This window comes from Leuciscus leuciscus, assembly GCF_965113295.1.
Source record: "Leuciscus leuciscus genome assembly, chromosome: 3".
Lineage (NCBI taxonomy): Eukaryota > Metazoa > Chordata > Actinopteri > Cypriniformes > Leuciscidae > Leuciscus > Leuciscus leuciscus.
In genome coordinates this window covers 19,546,983-19,569,572 of record NC_138727.1, presented here as the reverse complement: position 1 = coordinate 19,569,572, position 22,590 = coordinate 19,546,983, and the positions used below count along the sequence as shown (strand labels likewise).

General features: G+C 35.4%; 2 protein-coding genes across 2 annotated transcripts in view; one reads left to right on the top strand and one right to left on the bottom strand.

Moving 5' to 3' along the window:
• Positions 1 to 114: 114 nt before the first annotated feature.
• gatb (glutamyl-tRNA(Gln) amidotransferase, subunit B) lies at positions 115 to 20,089 on the top strand. The gene is made up of 13 exons (XM_082164376.1): positions 115 to 279; positions 1,773 to 1,923; positions 2,068 to 2,181; positions 6,797 to 6,995; positions 7,830 to 7,952; positions 9,644 to 9,757; positions 10,762 to 10,846; positions 12,825 to 12,869; positions 14,349 to 14,541; positions 15,598 to 15,731; positions 16,201 to 16,279; positions 16,392 to 16,526; positions 16,849 to 20,089. The coding sequence occupies exons 1-13, from the start codon at positions 119 to 121 to the stop codon at positions 16,972 to 16,974; spliced, it is 1,659 nt and encodes a 552-aa protein (XP_082020502.1). The 5' UTR covers positions 115 to 118; the 3' UTR covers positions 16,975 to 20,089.
• fhip1aa (FHF complex subunit HOOK interacting protein 1Aa) overlaps positions 18,814 to 22,590 on the bottom strand; it is a 28,822-nt gene continuing 25,045 nt past the window's right edge. Inside the window, exon 13 of the mRNA XM_082164370.1 lies at positions 18,814 to 22,198. Coding sequence (XP_082020496.1) covers positions 21,996 to 22,198 — 203 coding nt within the window. The 3' untranslated portion in view covers positions 18,814 to 21,995. The remainder of the gene's footprint in view (positions 22,199 to 22,590) is intronic.

Sequence of the window (22,590 nt, the reverse complement as noted above, 5' to 3'; positions counted from 1 at the left end):
TTGCCGTTAAACCACTGGCATTGTGGGAGTTGAAGTTTTTTCTTCATTATCCTACGGTACACCAGCGGGTTCCTGGTGGCTCTGTAAAACTACATGCACCAGCTACACAAACACAAGCATGGCAGCCTCCTCTTCAGGATACAGCAGAATGCTCTTTAGCCTGAGAAAATATACTAATAAATCACAAAGTTTGTATCATATTGATACTAATCTCGTGATAAGGACAATATGGACATCCGGATCAAAAAAACAACTTAAGCCCAAAGTACAGACAAAAAGGTAGGCATCAAATACCCCCCAAAATGCTGTCTACTGTAAATAGGAGGTTCATATATTTGGAGACGGAGATACAGGCATTCTGACATTTGTCATCAACATGACACACTGAATTTGAATAGTAGTCTTTCTCTGGTTTAATCGAATTAATGAATGGAGTATAGGTGTGCTGACAGACTGCAAGTCCACACTTGATTGCTGACCTTGACTTTACATGTGTGCTCTGAAAAATGTACAAAATGTAAATCCCATTAACAGATATTACAAAGAAGAACAGATGGTGTTTGATAGTGTGTTTGTAAAAAAATAAAAATAAATTATACGAAACAAAATAAAACAAACGGATAATAGTAATTCAAATGAATTAAAGTACTGTACTTAGAAATTATTACAGGTGAGTCCATCCTGGCTAGTTCTCACATTTTTTACTCCCATTAATAATTATTAGGGTAGGTGTATTTTTCTCAATAGGCACATAAAATCTTCAATGCAAAAAATTGGTATTGATCAAATTTAATCAGTAAAACCAGCAAGTCAGTTATAATGATTTATAGCCACATCCTGACATTTATGGAAAAACAGCATTGTCCTGAGAACACAGTTCAACAGTTTATTGTGTAAGCAAAAATATAACAATAATGGAATTTTAGTTTGGGTGACAGAATTTACTAACACATTCTATTTTAAGAGGGCTTTAAACTACACTACTGTTCAAAAGCTTATATTAGTTTATATATATTTTAGAAGAAGTCCCTTATGCTCATTTATTTGATTAAAAATATGAATAACAGCAATATTGTGAAATATTATTACAATTTAAAATACCTGTTTTCTATTTTAATATATTTGAAAATGTAATTTATTCTTGTGATGACAGTGTTACATGATCCTTCAGAAATCATTCTAATAGGCTGATTTGGTTCTCAAGTGACATTTCTTATTATTATCAATGTTGAAAACATTTGTGCTGTTTATTATTTTTATGAGAACATGATAGATTTTTTTCAAGATTCTCTGATGTATAGAAAGTTCAAAAGAACAGCATTTATTCGAAATATAAATCTTTTGTAATATTAAATGTCTTTACTGTCACTTTTGATCAATTTAATGTGTTGTTGCTGAGTTAAAATATTAATTTCATTATAAAAATGTCTTACTACACATTTTTACTAGTCCTTTTACTTTTTTATAATTACATATTTTTAATTGCATTTAAAAAAAATTAAAACATAACTCTCTCTTAACTAGTTTGACCAACTAGCACTTAGCCGAGGGATAATAATCATAAGACTTATGATAATAATTCAAATTAGACCAGTCTACCTTTTATTTAAACTTTGATTTATATATCTTCATATAAACTCATAATTTAATGGAATTGAGTTGCTGATTTTTAAAGCATTATATAATTGTCTTTTAATATCCTATGTATTAAAGTAACTGTATAGAGTCACCAGTTCTCACCAACTCTTCAACCCTTGTGCTATGTTTTCTAGTCTTCCTCAAATGGTTGGTGTTGTGGGTCTGGAAATCCACGCTCAGATTCAGTCCACATCAAAGCTCTTTTCTGGATCTCATGTTAGATTCTTGGCTCCACCGAACTCGCTTGTCTCATATTTTGATGCTTCGTTACCAGGAACACTGCCAGTAAGTAAATCAATTGAATTAACATAAAAAGAAAAAGAAAAAAAATTGGATTCTCAATTATATATTAATATAAATCTACACTATATATGTCGTTTCATTGCATTTATAAATGCTATTGAATGTCTTGCTGCTTCATTTCCTAAGGTGTTGAACAGAAGATGTGTGGAGGCTGCTGTATTGACAGGCCTTGCTTTAAACTGTACCATCAACAGGAAGTCACTGTTCGACAGGAAGCACTACTTTTATGCAGACATGCCTGTGAGTTCCCTTAGCTGCACACACATCTGGGTGCTTAATCAATTTGTCTGTAGTTTTATCTTCGTATTCCAAAGCGTAGAAGTGCTGATGATACAAATGCAATAAACAAGAACATCTTTCTTATGCTTCCAACTCTATGTGGTTGTTATTTTTGATTAGCTGCTTTATAGATTCATCGTTTGTCAAAGAGACGTGCACATATATCCAGTACATCTCTTTTCCTGAGCTTTAATGAAGAAGTGATGGCTGTCCATGCTGAACAGGCAGGAAACAGAACAGCTGCCACTAATGTAGATGAATAACAAGTGTCCGCTCTTAAAAGCTTAAAACATTCAAGCTCTGGTTTGAGCAATGTTTCAGCTCTGGTATTCAGACTTGTGAGGCCATATAGTTGTACGAGTGGGGTGGGGGGTTCAGTTTTTGTATACATTTAGGAACATAAATATGTTCTTAATACTGTCACCACCAAACAAGCACTACAAACCCACCTCTTGTAAGTATTATCGAGTGCTTTTTTTGAAAAACGTTTATAAAATTTTAGTTAGAATAGTTTGCAGGAGCACAATTATAAACAGTGAGGCTGTGAAAGCAAACTAGTGAGTAGATGAGTTTTCCTGTTCGGGGTGATGACATTTAATGTCCCTGACATCATCTGTAGTCCTATTTAGGCACTTTTTTTTTTCAAGACAAGCAAAAGCTATAAAAAATCATGAGGGGGGTATTATTACTGATTTATTTTATGCTCTAGAATAAAACATGCAAATTTGTTCAGCTTGTGTAAACCACAGACCTTATTTCAGGCATTTAACCTAAAAGCATATTTTTATTTTATTTTTTTTAACAAACATTGATTTCAAGACGATGGAAGTGCTAAAATGCGAACTAGTTTTCATGTTTTGGCCTACAAAAAATAAAACCTACAAACAATTAGCTATAAGTCTACAGTACAATATGCAGTATATACAAATAAATTAGTTGATTTTAAATGTAGAGAGATTTTCAAGTGGTGGAAGTGGTGGATTACCATGGTAACAACGCCTTCTCTTATTGGTAGATCTCTTTTGAGCAGTGTGGGTAATGTAGTTCTCCATTGGGAATTCTGTAACAGAATATGATGCTCTTAAAATGAAATTGTGTAGCTCGTTTTGAAGCTATCTCTGAACAACCCTGGAACTTAAGATGCTCTGTCTTGAAAGGTTATATATTTTATCATCATTAAAAACCTAATAATAAATTGGATTTTTTCCCCCCAGTCGTGTTCTGTTGTGCTCACAAGTCTTTTCAACGATTCTTTGGCTAAAGTCCCTTTACAGATTGATTTTTGTTGTATCAGCGCATCATAATTGAAGACCAGATACACCGATATCTCTTGTGTAAAGACACAGTGTTTAAAATGAACTTGTAATTAAATAGCATTATTAGACTAAGTGCAAATGTCATTTTAGTTCCGACACAAAATAACCGCAAGACAAAATATTGAATTCTGTTTTGAATTCATACATATATTTGAACAGTTATACGAATGATTTGTGAGCCATGTCCTTTTTTCTTGAATTATGCATTGTGTCTACATTACCAAATGGACTGCTAAACCAATTTTAAGCCAAAATAATCAAAGTTAATCAAGGACTTGCTTGAAAAATCAAAATCGAGTTGACATTGAGAAAGCTCAGATATTGAAATGGAGGAGGGAAACTTTGACTTCTGAGGAATCTGTCACTCTTCATTAGTGCTAATATAATTTCTTAAGTGCTTACATTTGTTTGTTTTTGTGCTAGTGATGAAGTAGTTGATCAGGTACAACACACAGATGGTAATGGATAATTGCTTTCCCCCCTTTCCTTTACTCTTTTGCATGCCAATAACTATGATACATTTCTAGTGGCTTTTTGGTCATGGTGTTGCCATAGCAACAGTTACAAGTGCTCTGTTTTGCTTCACAGTTAAACGGAAGGAGGTTGAAAATGTAGCCAGATCACAAATATCTGTATGTGGTTTAATTTAGTCATAACCCTAATCCTGGCCTTTTAACCCTATTCAACCCCATATTTGATCCTGATGATGGCTCTTCACAAAAGACTACTGTGATTATACAATATTGATATTTTAAGGTCATTCAATTAGATTTCAAGTCAAGTCTGAAAGAGGTCTGACCCAAAGCACAGTAGTGGCTTTGATGCTACAGTCACCAAAATATGACAGTCCCCTAAAATACAAAAGGCAATTATAATTTAATGTTTAAAGAAAGACCTCATTTATACTGTGTAAAAAATATTATAAATACATTACCCTTCAAAAGTTTGGGGTTGATCTGATTTTTGAAATATTTTTGAAAGAAGTCTCTTATGCTTTTATTTAATCTGTGATGGTAAAGCTTATTTTTCAGCATCATTACTCCAGTCTTCAGTGTACATGATCCTTCAGAAATCATTCCAGTATGCTGATTTGCTGCTCAAAAAGGATTTCTTTTCATTATCAATGTTGAAAACAGCTGTGCTGCTTAAAGGGATAGTTCACTTTGAAATTAATTTTTGGTATGTTTTAGCTTACCTCAAGGGCATCCAAGATGTAGGTGTCTTTTTTTCCGCAGTAGTTTCAATTTTGATATTTTTAGGTCAAACTGTTCTTGTCTGTCAGTCATATAATGCAGGTCTATGGTCACTGTCTCAAAGAGCATGCACAGAGTCCAAATGAAAACAATTCCCCGTCGTCCAAATTAAACAATTCCCCATCGTAGGTACACATTGATGGCCTAAGACACGAAACGAGCGGTTTGTGTGAGAAAACGAACAGTATTTATATCGTTTTTACCACTTATACACAGCCGAGTCCAAGTGATCTGATCTGACGTGTACGCAGACTGGTGCATAGATATATACACTAGATGTCGCCTTAAAGACATTCGTTCCAATGAACTGCCGTAGACAAGGCGACATCTTGTGTGTATATATCTATGCACCAGTCTGCGTACACGTCAGATCAGATCACTTGGACTCGGCTGTGTATAAGTGGTAAAAACGATAGTGAACTATCCCTTTAATATTTTTCTGGAAACCGTGATTAAAAAAAATTACTCGTGATGAATAGAATTATAGAAACTTTAAAAGAACAGCATTTATTTGGTAACAATGTAAAAGTCTTTACTGTCACTTTTGATCCATTTAATGCATCCTTGCTGAATAAAAGTATTAACTTATTAAAGGGGTCCTATTATTAGGCTACCTTTTACGAAGTCTTGATTTTGTTTTTGGGGTGTACTAGAATATGTTTTCATGCTTGATTGTTAAAAAAACTCATTATTTTTCACATATTTTGCATTATACAGCTCCTCTCTCCCCAGTCTGGCTCAAATACGGCAATTTCGACAAATTCCTTCCAAAATACGTAATGTCCTGTGATTGGTTAGCTGGCCCAGTGTGTTGTGATTGGCACCGCTTTGCATGTGTTCGAGAAATGTCCCGCCCCTCCATAACTGCGCGTTCTTCTCTAGTGTAAATATTAAGGTTATTTCAAACCTATTTGAGCCCGATTCAGACCCTGACAATGTTAACAAACAAGAGGATCGTCCAGAACGGATTTCATGCACAGACTTTGCAAGTACAGATTTCACAGGATGTTTCAGAGTAGTGTTTTTTGTAATTTTGTTATACATTAAATATAGATGTTTCCACCATTTAATCATGCCATTTGTTGGAAAACTAAGGTGATACAAACATTATTTGATCACAAAACCATGTTTAATTTTCCTAATAAGCAGTGAAACCTCTTATAAAAGCGAGAGCTTACAAAAGCAACGGAAAACAAGCTGTTCTCCATAAAATGTGCAGCGCACAGTTAAATGTTGGGGTTATAATGTTCAGGAAAAGGATACATTTTTACCACTCTAAGTTCATCAGCCTTAGGAAGGTTAAACAAATGAGTTTTGGAAATGTTGTGTCTCTCTTTGACATAGCGACTTTTCTAATGCAGCTCAACCAGGTCTCGTCCACTTTTTTGCATATTCCGTGGGCACGGATTATTTAAATGAGTACCATTGTGACTTCATAAAATCTGTAAAATCGCATTGTAGTTCAAACGAGCTGTTCGTTGTAGTTCTTGGAAAGTGGATTCTGTTATATAAAATATCTCCCTTTGGAGTGGAATTTGAGCTTTGTAACCTTGCAGATTTTTTTATGCTCAAACAGCAACATTACACACTAATTAAAGTTGAAAAAGTGGAAAAGCATGATAGGACCACTTTAAAAAAAAAAAAGTAAACGACCCCCAAAAAATTTAACTGTAGTGTATGTGTAAAATATTGTCTAGAAAATATTTATTAGTTTATATTAAGTTCTATAAAATAATTGTGATTTAATATAATTTCTGACCAGTATTTAAAATGCAGAATGAAATTGTAACAATGACAAAATCTATCATTGTTTTATTATATTGCATTTGTTTTTATACATGGCTCTTCTAGGACTCTCCTGCTGTTTGGAAACCCCTGTCTGAAACAGAAGTACATTACTGTAACATATCTATTTAGGTCTAGATAAACTTCTGTGTAGCAATTCAAATGGTCTCGACACATACCGTTGCTTAGTTTTGTAACAGTTTTTTTTATGTGTGTTTTCAGGCAGGCTACCAGATCACTCAGCAGAGGCTTCCCATAGCAGTGGATGGAACACTGGTCTATAGTCTTTTTGAAGGTCGCAGAAGGAATCAAGTGGTAACCAAGAGTGTGAAAATCAAACAGATCCAGCTTGAGCAAGACAGTGGAAAGAGTCTCCATGATAATGAACAGAGCCAGACTCTAATAGATCTCAACAGAGCAGGTGCTGCTTCTTTACTCTTATACAGAAACATATTGGGTCTCATTCATGAAACACGAGCAGAACAAATTTTTGTGTAAATCGTGTGTAAAGTGGTTCTGGCGTAAATTTTCGGATTCATTAAAATGTTCGTATTTTCCAAATGTTAGTTGGTACGAAAGACACCTGCTCTACACCTGCTCCCAGCCACGCGTAAATAGTGTGTTTAACATCCAAACGTTTTGCTCATTAATAAGGCTGCATTTTAATTCACCTTAATCGGGTTTATTTGACGGGGTTATATGTCGAACCATTTTCTTTTCACTTCTGGGACTGTTCGATTAACAGATGAAACTCCATTAACTGCATCTGTAATATGCTGCCAAGCTTCCTTTTTTTAGGACCTGATACGCCACTATGTACACTTGAAAATAAAATGTGGCGTTTTGAATGAACTTCTGATAATAAAACTTCAATTTCTGCATCTGAGAAATGTATCTTTTTAATTCGCTTTTGAGAAGACATGTTGAAATCCTTCGTTTGGTGTCATAATATGATGCCCAGATATAGTTGTCAGTCGGATTTAATGGGCGGGATTTATGGTAATTGAGAATGAGCGTGCACGCGCGTCCCATTTACGACTGATTGGAATTCATTAACACACACACACATTTCACTATCACATCTGACGTTTACGAAGTATTTGTGAATCAGGAGAAGAGTTTTCGGGAAGGTCTCTTTACGCGCAAATCACTCACATATTTACTCGTATATTTACGAATGTTTCATGAATGAGACCCAATGACTGTATCTTTGTGGACAGTGTCTGATATGAAGGCTGTGTCTCTCTGTCTGTAGGTGTAGGTCTGATGGAGCTGGTGATGGAGCCTGAGATGTGTTGTGGAGAGGAGGCAGCAGCTGCCGTCAGAGAGCTTCAACTCATCCTGCAGGCTCTGGGCACCTGCCAGGGCAACATGGCTGGTGATTTAATACACCCCCTACAGCTAACATTGATCACAACCTTTAATGTCTACACACATTTATTCCCATGAATTGGTCTCAGGCACAAATCGCATTGCTTGCACCAATGTTATCTGAGTTAGTAATCCACCCAGTACCCATAAGGATGGGCCATATGGCTAAAAATCGATGTCATACTCTTATATCAGAAGAACCATAATTTTGACCAAACAGCCCCTGTCACTAGAGAGACTTATGTTGTAGAAAATATTTAATGCAAGATGTGAAATACAGGAAAACTAAAACTAAATCGTGCTAATATTAAATTAATATTTTAACCATTTAAAGGGATAGTATGGGTAACCAAACAGTTGATGGGACCCATTGACTTCCATAGTATTCATACTATGGATGTCAATGGGGTACATCAAATGTTTGGTTACCCATATTCTTCAAAATATCTTCTTTTGTGTTCAGCAGAAGAGAGAAATTCATACAGGTTTGGAACAACTTGAGGGTTTCATTTTTGGTGAACTATCCTTTTAATACATTAATTTGCCATGCAAACATTTGTGAGTAGGCAAACGAGTTGTTGAATCAGAACTAATTCACTGAAAAGGACAATTTCAACTAATTCACAGAGATTAATTGAACCTACCGACTTGATTTAGTCCCTGAACTTTAAATTAAAGATTTGCTTTTAATAAGACCGGTAAAGATTGCAAAAGTAGTCCAATGACACAGTGTTTATAAAACATAATGGCTAAAAAAGATTGTTAAAATGATCACAATAATCATAATGCTACTGAATTTTATATCGGCAGCAAAATCATTGCAGATATAGTGTTAATATTCAGTAAACCGACCAGCCCAGTACATAGTGTTCCATACGTCACCAAGATGTCTATTAAAGAGCACATCAGGTGGAAAGCCACTAACGCTAATTTTTGTGTTCAAACATCCGATAAACACTCGCATACGTCTTAAATCATGAATATTGCAGAAATGTCTGCTGAATACCATTCTGTCATCTTAAGATGTATTGTTGATGAGAAAATGTTCACAAAATGATGTTTTTTTACAAATCTAAAAATCATCTTAAAAACTGAAAAATGCACACATAAATAGAATGTCTTGGCATTGTAACGCATTTTTTCAGGGCTAAATTAATAGCCTATATAGCATAAAAGGATTATAGGTGGCCCCCCGCATCAATGACCCTCTTTTCCCAACCAATTTGTAAACATCTTTCCCCCTTTCCGACTTCACTAGAATGTGTGCTTCGGATGCACTGAGATGTTCTTGTATCTTAATATGAGTAAATCATAGTTTCAGTTACACACTTTAAGTAAGAACATTAAGGAAATGTAGTGTTTGTGTAAGATACACAAATTCAAATAAGAAAATAACTGACCTGTTCCTCAACCGTTTTTAATGTGTCACTGATAAATAAACCTGTTGTCTTCCTGTAATGAAAAATTCAATAGCTCTTGTTTAATCAAAACCCCTTGAAGCAAAATACAGCAAATTGTTTATTTGTTGCAGACTATTCAACGGTGCTCTCCAGAATACAGTATTTCATGCAAATAAATCATTCAAATTCAAATGTATGCACTGTTTGTTAAGCAGGGGTTTTGAGAGCTGTGGATGGTTGAATTGTAATGACTGTTCAGAGTGATTCTCATTTGATCCCTCTTTCTCTCCTCTCACAGAGGGGCAGCTTAGGGTTGATGCCAATGTGTCCGTGCATCGACCTGGAGAACCTATGGGAGTGAGGACAGAGGTCAAAAACATCAACAGTGTCAGGCACATGGCCAAAGCCATAGGTGAGGATATGTCTAACTGATTCTGAGAAAGAATTTTATGGATGTCAAGATCTGCCTGTTGGTTTGGAGAAGGTTTTTCTGGTTTAAGCACAAGCATACAGTAAAATCTCTTTGCCGCTCCTCAGTACAGCAAGACGTGTCGAGGGAATGAAATAGACTTTCAGCCAGTGGGTTTCAGAAATCTTTTAATCATGCTGCATTCATATTCACACACACATGCACTTTAGTAATAGCTGGAAGTCACTTTTCTTGTGTGGTTGTCACATTTAGCCCAGCATCAGTTGGAGGGAATGAGTGTCTGTGTGTAATTATGCCAGAACTGAAAGTCAGACTGCAAACTCCAGATAAGAAACACGAACAATAAGCATTTTCACCTCACTCCATCTCTGTCTCGTGTTAAATGCTCTGTCAAGATGTGCACCGTTGGTTGCAGGCTGCAGAAGCAATCATCTCTGCTGCATTAACACACACACACACACACACACACACACACACACACACACACACACACAATCACAAAGTTGTGTTTTTGAAACGAGGAGTTTCACTCAAAAGGAAATCTGACTGATTTAATCCAAGAAAATAATGAGTGTTGAAGACCCACATAAACATGCCTGTCAAGGACGAGAAGATTAAATAGTGCTGTCAATGAAAGCAAGAATAAACATTGAAAACATGAAAATATTTAATCGCTGAATGTGACATGATGTTTTACACTGTTCCCCCTGAGAGAAAGTTGTGCAATTTAATTAATATTTATAATGCATTTTGTTTTGATGTCTTGAAAAGTCACTTATTATACTTGTTTAATACTGCACATTGTCCTAAAACTAAAGGACTACCAGTGGTTTTCTACACTAGTACAAATTCCCCCAAAAGCACATTTAAGCAGTCATGAGGAAAAATGCTGATGTGCAGCCATTTCGAAAGTACTTTAGGGTCTTTTTTTGGCAGAAGGTTGTGGTTAGAGTTTGATTGGTCCTCTCTTGGTACATGTTCCATAGACTACGAGATCCAGAGACAGATGGAGGTTCTGCAGAGCGGTGGGACGGTTCTTAATGAGACCCGAGCATTTGACAGCAAATCTGGGTAAGGGGGCCCAGAACAGGCAGATTTCTACAAGAGCTGCATTCTCCTGTGATATCAACTGGAACAGAGCAATGCAATTAGACGATCTGAGTTTTACATGGTTTGAGTCTCAGATTCTATATTGGTTTCTTTTTGAATTTTAAACCCACTGCCACTTTAAATTATTCATGTCAGATTAAATGATTAGCGTCTCATGGCTGATCACACACATTGAGCTTTACGTTGAACACATTGAGCTTCTGCTTCAGGTTTAGTCAGTGTTTCTGACAGAATTCTATTTTTGCAAACCAACCATATAAGAACATATTGTAATACAATGCCAAAAAGCACAATTTATAACCGAAAACTTAAAAATCAACACATTGTCATATGAACAACCAGTCATAATGCTGCTATTTAAAGTTTCAAAAGTTATTGCTTTGATTCGAGCTGGACTTCACTTAAAGTCAAGACTTGTGCTTCAGTAAGTACACTATCGTTTAAAAGTTTGGGGTCTGTACGATTTTTTTAATCAAAATTAACGGTAAATACTTTTACATAAAAATGCTATTTCAAATAAATGCTGTTCTTCTGAACATTCTATTAATCCTGAATAAATGTTGGATAAGAAAGAAAATCAAGTTTTCATAAAAATATTAAGCAGCACAACTGTGGTTAAAATTAGAAATATTTCCTAAGCACCAAATCAGCACTTTGGAACAATTGTGCAAGTCAGGAAAAGGATCCGTCATACTTATTCAAACCAATAAGGTTCATTTGTTCGTGAATCGAGCTACGCTTGTCATGCTGTTTGCCAGTGAAGACAGCACAATGTTGTCTTGTCATTTTTTTGTGATACACTGTCTTTTATCTCATTTTCAATTCAAACTGCAAACGGTTTTCTTTTGTGGCGCTGTAGGTTCTGCAGCGCTGGCAAATAGTGATTCTGGAAATATTGTGTTTAGTCATGGGCAGCATACTTTTCCCTTGGTCTTTTTCCTGTCCATCTGTGACCAAAGATGAATGTGGTCATTTGACCTCAGTAGTTCTGTCATGTGTTGACTTGTACACATGGCAGCACCAGACACACACACACACACACACACACACACACACACACACACACTAACTCATGCTCTCTACAGATGACAGAGCAGTATTATTGTGAGCATCTGCCCATGAAATAAAAGCCTCATCTCACAGCTGTGTCCTCCTGCTCTTGGATATGATCTGCTAGCACAAACCACCAATATATAAGATATATATATATATTTTTTTTTTTTATTCTAATTGGTCAGTCGTGGCAGTCTGTCGTCAAATATCTTTCTAAAATGGCCGCAAAACTATAATTTACTTTGGGTCTCTTCTCACATAATTTCAACAAAAATTTTTATCCATTTATGTTTTATTTGGTTTGTAGTCATTCAATTTACATGATACAGGATAATTATTGTAAAAAGAGCCTCAACTTGTACCACCTGACCACTGCAACGTCATTCATAATCACTCAAAATGGCAGCAGTTTCAGAATTAAAATGTTGTTATTAGCAGTTATTTAATAATAATTCCTATAACTGACTATTGTTAATGTCTTAATGCAAGATTCATCTGAAAATAAATGAAAGACATACAATACAGTTTAACGTAGCTTGCACAGTTGGATAACTAATGTCCTGCTAAATAAACTTTAAAAGTTTATCAAAAAGGCATTGGCATAATGACTGTTACTTGTTATTGTGCTTTTGTCTGTTGATTACTGAAATTACATATTAATTTTGGCATTAATAGTGTCCTTTAAGTCCTGGTTGTCATCTAGTAATTACTCTAATTATGACATGCTGAGCGCATCACAACTCCTGCATGGTAATAATGACCATCTGACTGAACATGTAAACTCTAAATTCTCTGTAAGAACCTTCTATCAGAACATACTTTGCTTGTAACTTTTTATTTTATTTTAAGCTATAACTTATTTATTACCATCTCTCTCTCTCGCCAGTAACACAATTCCGATGAGGGATAAGGAAGGCCTACAGGACTACAGGTGAGTGTAATGCTCCATTGAACCCTGCAGGTAAATGAAATCTGCTCCTTCCTGTGGAGTACTACAGGGAGTAAAGATAAAGAAAAACAGGAGAGGACATTGGAAAGAGTGATGGCGTAAAGGGAACCTGGACAGTGCAGGATAAAAAGAAAACAGGTAAAAGGAAAGCAGCAGAAAATACTGTTTCTATAGACAACAAGGGAGTAGCATGGAGATGGATGAAATGGTGCTGTAGAGGAAAGAGAGTGATTGGGCAGACAAAACAGGAGAAAGAGGACAGGAAGACTAGACAAGTGGTGATATGAAGGACTGAATATGCATCAGCTGTGCTGTGATAATGCGGCTGTAGATCCACATAAAGGAGGAGAGAGAGAAGAGTGGGTGGATGTACTAAAGAAATGGAGCAAATCATGCAGTGCCATCTACAGACTGAGACCAAAAAGAAACATTTATAAATCATTGAAAGCCACTTTCCATCTACACACATATTTTAACTATATATATATATACACACACACACACAATTTTAGGGTCAGTAATTTTTTTATTCAGCAAGGATGCATTAAATTGATCAAAAGTGACAGTAAACACATTGCACACAAAATTCAGTTTGTAATAAATGCTAATATATAAAATAAATGCTGTTCATTTGAACTTTCTATTCATCAAAGAGTCCTGAAATTTTATATCACGGTTTCCACAAAAAATACTAAGCAGCACAACACTGTTTTAACACTGATAATAACAACAACAATTTTATTTATTTTTTTTGAGCAGCAAATCACCATATTAGAATGATTTCTTAAGGATCGTGATTAAGGATCATGTGACACTGAAGACTGAAGAAATGGCTACTGAAAATTCTGTTGAATAAATAAAACTTTTAAATATGTTAAAATTGAAAACAGTTAGTTTAAATTGTAATAATATTTCACAATATGACTATTTTACTGTATTTTCAATCAAATAAATGCAGTCTTTCAAAAACATTTAAAAAAATCTCAGACTCGTATAGTATTTATGATTGGTTAACTATGCAGAAGGAAGTCATTTCTCAGTTTTGCCTTTTCAGCTGCATTCTTTGAGAGAAACAAATGTAAATGTGAATATCCATTCTGATTGGTCATTTTATTCATCTGAGATGTGTTCTCTGACATTCATGCAACGATCAGAACTCAGCTACAGTACGCTCAGCCTCCATTGCCTCTGATGGTCTGCCACTGGAGAGGACGCTCTCAGACACACGGAAGGCTGGACATGTGTGGCCGGTTCAGGTCAATGAGATATGAGGAGGGTGTGACAGAGAGACAGAGAGGGCTGGAGATTAGGCCTTGAGATGACACACGCTGTCTGAACACTACAAACACTGGCTTATCTTTGCACCTGATAAGAACACGCTCTTGTGTTCCCCCACATGACCTGCTTGAATCACGCCTTCTGTTGTGTTGTATGTACATACATTCTCTCATTATCTCCCAGGTTCATGCCAGAGCCCAACTTGCCGCCACTGTTTGTTTATGAGAGTGAAGCTTCAGTGCCTGCTGGTGTTGACTCCGCCCAGATTGTGGTGATTGACAGGCTGAGTGCCCAGTTGCCAGAGCTGCCGTCTGTGAGGAGAACGAGGCTTGTGGAGACGTACGGCATTCTGCGAGAGCACAGCTTGACGCTGGTGGTGAGAAAGTTCACATTCAAGCTGTGCGTGCTTGTTTTATGGCACACATTTCCCATCAGGCACTCTGATTCTTTTAAGATAATTAATTCCAATTAAATTTTTTACTTTGTCAAGTAGTAAGCACTATGATTTTACATTCATATGGCCATGTCTGTGGTGATGAAAACTGAAAAAATAAATAAAAAAATTCTTACAGTTGCAATATTATTTCTTAAAATTGTGAATCGTATCATCATATCTCATAATTGTGACTTTAATTCTTGCAATTGCGTCATTATTTCTTTTAATTGAGAATTAATATCTCACAATGGCAACTATTTCTTGTAATTGCACATTTTTTCTTAGTAATTGCAACTTTATTTTAACTGTGACTATCTTACAATTGCAACTCATAATTGTTTTTATATCTTACAATTGTGACTATTTCTCATAATTGTGACTTTATTCCTTGTAATTGCAACTATTTCTTGTAACTGTGACTCACAGTTGCAGCTTCTCATTATTGTCAGTTTATCTCACAATGGCAAATATTTATTGTAATTCCGACTTCAGCTTACAACTGCAACTATTTCTTGGAATAGCAACTTTATTCTTCGTGATTGCATATTTATTTGTTTTAACTTCAAGTATTTTTAATCACAACTTCTCATAATTGTCTTAATTCCTAACAATTGTGACTATTCCTCGTAATTGTGTATTTCCTGTAACTGCGACTATCTCACAATTGTGACTTCTAATTTGTCTTTATTTTTCACAATAGTGACTTTATTTCTCATAATTGCAACTTTATTTGATAATTGTCACTTCATGTCTCACAATGTTACTTAATTTCTTAAAATTTATCTCACAATTGCATACTTGCTTTATCTCACAGACTTATTTTTTTTACTCTGAGTTGGAAACAGGCTTCCATAGTTTTGGGTTAATCTTGTCATTTGTTATACTTTTTATTTATTTTTACTTTTACTTTTTTTCATCACAGATATTTAATATTAAAGGGATACTTCACCGATTAGCATTAAGCTTTGTATTGATATGATAACTATTCTGTTTCAGAATGAGGACGGGCTTATGGACTTCTTTGAGAGTGTTGTTCAGATGACCAAGGTAGAACCGAGGAAGGTGATTGGCTGGGTGATGAATGAGCTGATGGGAAATCTGAATCTTCAGAGTCTGAAAGTCTCTCAGAGGTGAGCCAGCACTGAAAACAATCATTCAACAGCTCCAATACATCCAAAACACTGGAAAATAAATTAGAATAAATAATTCCAAGAAATAGGGAGAGAGGAAGTGTGCGTGTGTGCGCCGTAGGCTTTTTTCCAGTCTGTTTGTTATTCCTTCTCTCCAATATTGTTTCCTGTCAGTAAATAATAAATAATGGCGGTTGTGTTCACTCCATGCCTAGGGATATATATACGGGAGTGTTTTTCTGGGACTCCTCCAGCTCAGTGATCAGAAACTGCCTCAATGATCATCTCTTGTTTTCTTGAGTTCACTAATATGCGAGTGGGGCCAAATTGTAAGAAATAAGCCATGTTTAACCCATCCAGTAATGAGTTGGTCTCCTTGGTCATAATGTTTCTAAGTCTTGCTCATCGAATTATGTTTTGTGAGTGTGAAATCTGTTCTTTCTAACTAATCTCTCCCTTTCTTTCTTAGTCCAATCTCTCCATGTGCTCTTGCTGAGCTGATCAATCTTGTGGAATCTGGTCACATCTCATCCTCGACTGCCAAACAAGTAAGAGAGAAAAACAATCCTTAACTTGGCTAATTGACAGGCGTACAAGCCATATTATGTGAGGTTCTCCTTAAACCACAGGCCTGTTTGTGTTTGTATGTGGTGAGCGCAGGTTTTCCAGGAGATGTGGAAGGCTCCAGAGAAGACAGTGGGCCAGATAGTGAAGGAGCAGGATTTGTGGATGATAAATGACAAAGAGGAACTACGAAAGATCTGTCAGAGGATTGTGGACCGTTACACTGAGGAGGTAAATCCAGACATTAATCCACCTAAAAAACTCAGTTTGTCTTCAACTATTTTCAGCTAGTAGAAATAAAAACATATAAAACTATTTATTTATTTGTTTGTTTATAGGATTAACTTCTAGCCAGCGATAATCTGTACGCTATTTTTTTTTCACATTTATTTTGTTTTTGCAGCTTCAGATTATCAGAAAAACTTTATTTTGTAAAAACATGTGATATTATTGTGAAATATAAAACATAAAACAATTAGTTTATTTAAAGATAAACTATTTGCCAAAACCTAATATTTTGCACACTAATTTTTGCAAATGAATTTTGTTGCAGGTTCAGATTATCAGAGGGGGTAATAAGAAAGTACTGAACAAATTAATGGGTGAAGTTCAGAGAGAAACTAAAGGCAGAACTGATCCGGTCCAAGTCAAAGCCATTCTAGAGGAAATGATCTCATGAACTGCCCAGCATGCCTATTTTGTGGGTTAATGCTGTGTTCTGGACAAGCAGCTTAATGGAATTAACATTTAATAGCCTCTGTACGTTCCAGAAAGGTGTCTCCACTGTAAAATCTATTCATCAAACATTTTGATAAACAAAGGTGTTTCATGCAACATTACTTTGTGTTGTTTTACTTCTAAGGATTTCAGTAATTAATTAATCACAGCTCATTTAAGTCTGGGCTCTGAGACATTTATCACTCAATGATCATCGATTCCTTAATAGTCAAGCCTTGTGAGAAAATCTGTTGTGTGCACAGAATATTTTTGTGCTGCTTTAAGTTGTTTGCAGCTCTGTATGGATTTTCTATTATAATTGGGTTTTGTGGGATTATTCGTCACTTTTAGAATTTAGCAGGTCAGGCCAAGGTTGCCTGAAATTTCTGGTGTGTAATCGCCATTAGCCATTGCTAACACAGCCGATGTCTGCTGGCATGAGTGATTGAAATAAAATTAATGTTTTTGTGTAATACTAAGACTTGCTTTTTGTCAGACCCAAAGTATTTAAGACAGCAAAAAAAGTTTTATATGTATATGATAACTTGATGGTGGTCTGTATACTTGTGTCATATGATTAACTAGCGCCCTCTGGTGGAGTATGAATACCATTATGTCAAGACCTGTGAGTCAATGCTGTTACCATGGTCAACATACTTTAAATTTTTTAATCAACTGAATTTGAAATGTCTGTGAAATTTGTTCAGTTTATGTTACTTTTTATTTTAATACAAATGTCTACCCATGCTAAGAAATGTGCTAAAAAGCAGTATGACTCTTAAGAGACAAGATATTTTGAATAAAGTCGTCTTACCCATTCAATAAAAGTTAATCGTGATGGATAGATAGCCCTTTAGAAAAAGGTTTGATGATAGAGACTATTGCTGCTGCCATTAGTGAAAATGAATTGAGGAAGGACCCAGTTTTAAACAAAAAACCCCTTCGGCTGAAAGGACTATCTGGGGAACAGGAGTTAAATTGTGTCAACAGTGCATGTGCATATACGAGTATCCATGAGTTAACATTACCAAACATACAGATTCAACTTCACCCAGAGCTGTACATGTAGTAGGCTAATGTTAACAATAAATTACAATACAAACATTTGATGCCACTACCAGCCCTTAAGATCATATTTACAATAGCATTATTTGGGAGTAGGCACTTCAGGCAATTCTATAATGTTTTATTTAGGTATAAAACCCCCTATCTGTTTATTTATATACAGTATATATACAAAAATTACACACCGAGCAACCTAACAAAGGAGAGAATTTGTGTACTGTGATTATATATGCATTATGTATTGGAGCTGTAAAAACAAGTATATTAAACAAGCAGCAGAAAAGGGATGTTCATATCAGTTAAAGCACAGAAGATTGACAATGTTATTGCCCACTAACTCTTATGACACTTCTGTTAGTGGACAAGAGATGTCTTTATTCAAGTCATCCTGCTTTACATTTCTGACATAGAAACTATTGCCATTTGAATGTGAAAATATGAGCTGGTGACATATCTACAGATTCAGCATTTCTTTTTACAACCAAGGCATACAGAACTGTACAATTTAAGTAATGCTTACCACCAGTAAAGGCAATTTAATCTAGAATTTCTAATCTATCCCTTGTTCACCCCCCTTACAAAAAAAAGTCACTTTCATTACATAAAACTGCATATAAATATCTTTGGACTGACAAGCTACATTGTGGCCTCCGGATGTTTGGTGATCAGGTTTTGATTGACATAATTTGTACAAGGGGGAAAGTAAAACATCCACCTTCAAAAAATGACCACTGAATATGTTGAAGACATTTAATCAAATATGTCAAAAATATACATAATTTTTTTTTTTTTCTCGTAAAACTATTTAAAGCATAACCACCAATGTTCATGATCACCCACTTATGGTGCGTTTACAAATTCCATGTAACTATCAGTTTGCACTAAAAACAAATGTGCTCAGGAATCAGGTGAACTTCCAGAGTTTCAATATACATACATATAACAAGACACCTGGAGATAGTAAAAATACTTTCAAATCAAGGCAACTTTTATACTAAAGGACACTTTCTCTTTTGCATATGGGGTGTTTACACAGGAATTATATCATTTGCTTTCTTTTATACATTTAAAATATGTGATGTACAGTATGCATAGTCTCTATGATTGTGTTTCAGCTAAATTAATGCCATTCATGACCATTGCAAACAAAATTATGTCTTAAATCATTTTTGTGAAGATTTTATGTAACTCTACAATGCTTTTAATACACTATCGGTCAAAAGTTTGGTGTTGGTATGTTTTTTTTTATTTTGAAAAATTCTCAACAATGCTGAATTTATTTGATCAAAAATAAAGACACAAAATCAGCAGCATTGTGAAATATTATTACAATTGTTTTTTAAATCATTTAATTGTTTATTTTAATTACATTTGTAAAATGCAAGTTATTCCTGTGAAGGCAAAGCTGAATTTTCAGCATCATTGCTCCAGACTTCAGTGTCACATGATCCTTCATAAATCATTATCAATGTTAAAAATGGTTGCTCCGCTTAATATTTTTGTGGAAACTGTGATGTATTTTTTCAGGATTATTTGATGAATTGAAAGCATTGAACAGCATTTATTTGGAATTTATATACTTTATTTTTTTTATTTTTTTTTAAGTATTTACTGTCAATTTTGATTAATTTAATTCAATCTTGCTGAATAAAAGTATATATTTATTTCTAAACAAACAAAAAAAATCTTACGACCACAAACATTTGAACGGTAGTGAATGTCTTGCTAAAAAAAGACACCTCATCCTGATTTACAAGCGTGTAGCGTGTTGCTACTTTCAAACATGTTTGTTACCAACTTAATTCCTTTCACATTGTACTAAGTTAATATCAGTGATGCTCTACAAGGAACCAGAACAACTGTGTTTCTCAAAATCCAGCAATTCTACAGGTCAAGTCAAGTCACCTTCATTTATATAGCGCTTTTAACAATTTAGATTGTTTTAAAGCAGCTTTACAGTGATAATAGGAAATTCAATTAACAGAGATTGTTTTGGCTTCACATCAGCTCTAGAATAAAGTTATTGTCCAGCTAAAGTTAGTTTTGATTGATTCACTTCCGTTGCAAAGATGATTAGTTATTAACTTAGGGGCCGCTTACACAACACTTACACACACCTTAACGCGCTCCGGCCCGCTCATTCGCACAACTACAGTGCCTGGTGGCTCGAGAACGCAAACCTTGAAATAGGTTCCAAGGTGCAAGCCTTGAAACATTTAAAAAATGTTTTACAAAACGCGAACCTGTGAAAACGCTGACGGCGTGCACATGTGCATTACGCGTTTAGTCTATAGATATGCGCATTTGAATATATATGTGCGCAGGCGTGTAGTCTTTCTTTACAAATTGACCTCAATAAATTACTTATCTGGCCTTAAAAGATTATAATACAGAATTTTGTATCACATCCGCGTAGCCATGTGAACCGGAATTATTTTGACAACGTTTTATCTGTGCAGAGTTAAAGGGTAGGGAAGGGATGGAAAGGAGGTCTTCACATGGGAGAGCCTAGTTGACACTTCAGGACTGCATTGTCGTCGTGTCCAGGCGCATGTCCTTCATGCGGTAAACCACGGGATAAACAGAGAGACTAATATTAGCGTAGACGCCATTCTTCTTATGATGTAACGAGTACATCAGGATTTATGGAAAGCGTTCCCGGTTCCGGCTGACCTAATCTATGCAGCCTAACATTGAATTATAGAAGTTTATAATGTGTTATGTGTATGATGTGTTTTTAGTCTAGATTTGAACTGACAGAGTGTGTCTGCTTCCCGGTCAATGTTAGGAAGACTGTTCCAGAGTTTTGGTGCTAAATAGGAAAAGGATCTACCGCCAGCAGTCGATTTTGATATTCTAGGTATTATCAACTGGCCGGAATTTTGAGATCGCAATAGACGTGAAGGACTATAATGCGTTAAGAGCTCGCTCAAGTACTGGGGAGCTAAACCATTTAGTGCTTTGTAAGTAATCAGCAATATTTTTTAATTTATACAATGTTTAATAGGGAGCCAATGCAGTGTTGATAGAACCGGGCTAATATGGTCATACTTCCTGGTTCTGGTAAGAACTCTAGCTGCTGCGTTTTGGACCAGCTGTAGTTTATTTATTAAGCGTGCAGGGCAACCACCCATAAGAGCATTACAATAATCTAGCCTTGATGTCATGACCGCATGAACTAATTGTTCCACATTTGTCAATTGCTATGAGAGCATATGACATAATTAAGATATATTTTTAAGATGGAAGAATGCGGTTTTACAGATACTAGATACGTGACTTTCAAATGAAAGATTGGTATCAGGTCACTTGGTCAGTTGTATAAAACGTTGACCAGTGTCCAGGTTTACAAAGTATTTTTACTGTATAGAAAACTGTACAGACATGTTGAAAATTAAGTACTAAAGGAATAGGCACTTTTAGTATAAGGCCATCAGGAGAACAATGCAGCAAGAGACATCAGCATCACTGAACAATCTGCAAAACATTCAGTCGTCAAGTGTTGTTATTAATGTCTAATGCCCCGCCACCTCTTAATGCTCATGGCTGTATGACCGCCACTCTTTGGTTTTGGCCTGAAGTTAGGCAGGCTTTATCCAGCATTTATGAAGTGAAGGCACATCAATTAATTGCCTTATGGCAGGACACACTGGTTTTATGAGTGATGATTTGTGCTGTAACTGTATTTGCTGGGAAATGAGGCTTGGTAATGCATAAATAAATGATGGAAGTACAAAAGACTGTTTCACATAGGCAGACAAAAACATGCTGAAAGAATCCCCCATCAAAAATATATATTAAAAAATTGTCCAAAAAATCCCACATTAATTTAGAGGTTTAGTACTTTCAACTAAAATTCATTCAAAATGTCAAAAGTTTCCTGGAAACATTAACAACAAATAAACACAGAATCAAAGGCTACTGGTCTGTGGGAAAATGAGAAAGAATGGAGTGTTCTTGTGCAATGGCTGCCAGTTCTTTTAGGAACTCTGTGAAAAGAACTGTGGCATATACCTCCGTTTTGTCTAAGGGAACCACAGTTTTAGGTTGGATTTGGTTCTTCTTGATTCTGTCTGCTTCAGAACCATGGAGCCAATCTCCAGTCTGTGGACTCTGAGAGTCTAGATTGAAATGGAAGAAAAACCTAGTCATTGTGCAACATTTAAGCATTTTCATAACGTCTATCATTCAAACCAATAAAAGGATGAGTAACTGAACAAGTCAAATAAAGTAGATGAAGCAGTTTATATTGTAATACAAAAAACAGCAGCTATGTACCCCTGAAACTGAGAAAAATAACTTCAATATCAAATAAATTAGATTCAGAGTAAAACAAAATGTGTAAATCAGAGGACAATTTCTTCCACAGGTCTATATTATATTATATTATATTATATTATATTATATTATATTATATTATATTATATTGCTGAAAAAATTGTGTTCTCTCGATTATTTTCATAATTACAGACCCTGTGGACAAACTACAGTACACCTGTTGTGTGCAACAGTC

Excerpts from the sequence above, each read along its gene's own strand:
- gatb (XM_082164376.1), top strand. The coding sequence starts at position 119 with ATGGCAGCCTCCTCTTCAGGATACAGCAGAATGCTCTTTAGCCTGAGA. Across the intron at positions 7,953-9,643 it reads CTGCCAGGGCAACATGGCTG|AGGGGCAGCTTAGGGTTGAT; the intron begins GTGATTTAATAC and ends CTCCTCTCACAG. Across the intron at positions 16,280-16,391 it reads CATCCTCGACTGCCAAACAA|GTTTTCCAGGAGATGTGGAA; the intron begins GTAAGAGAGAAA and ends TGGTGAGCGCAG.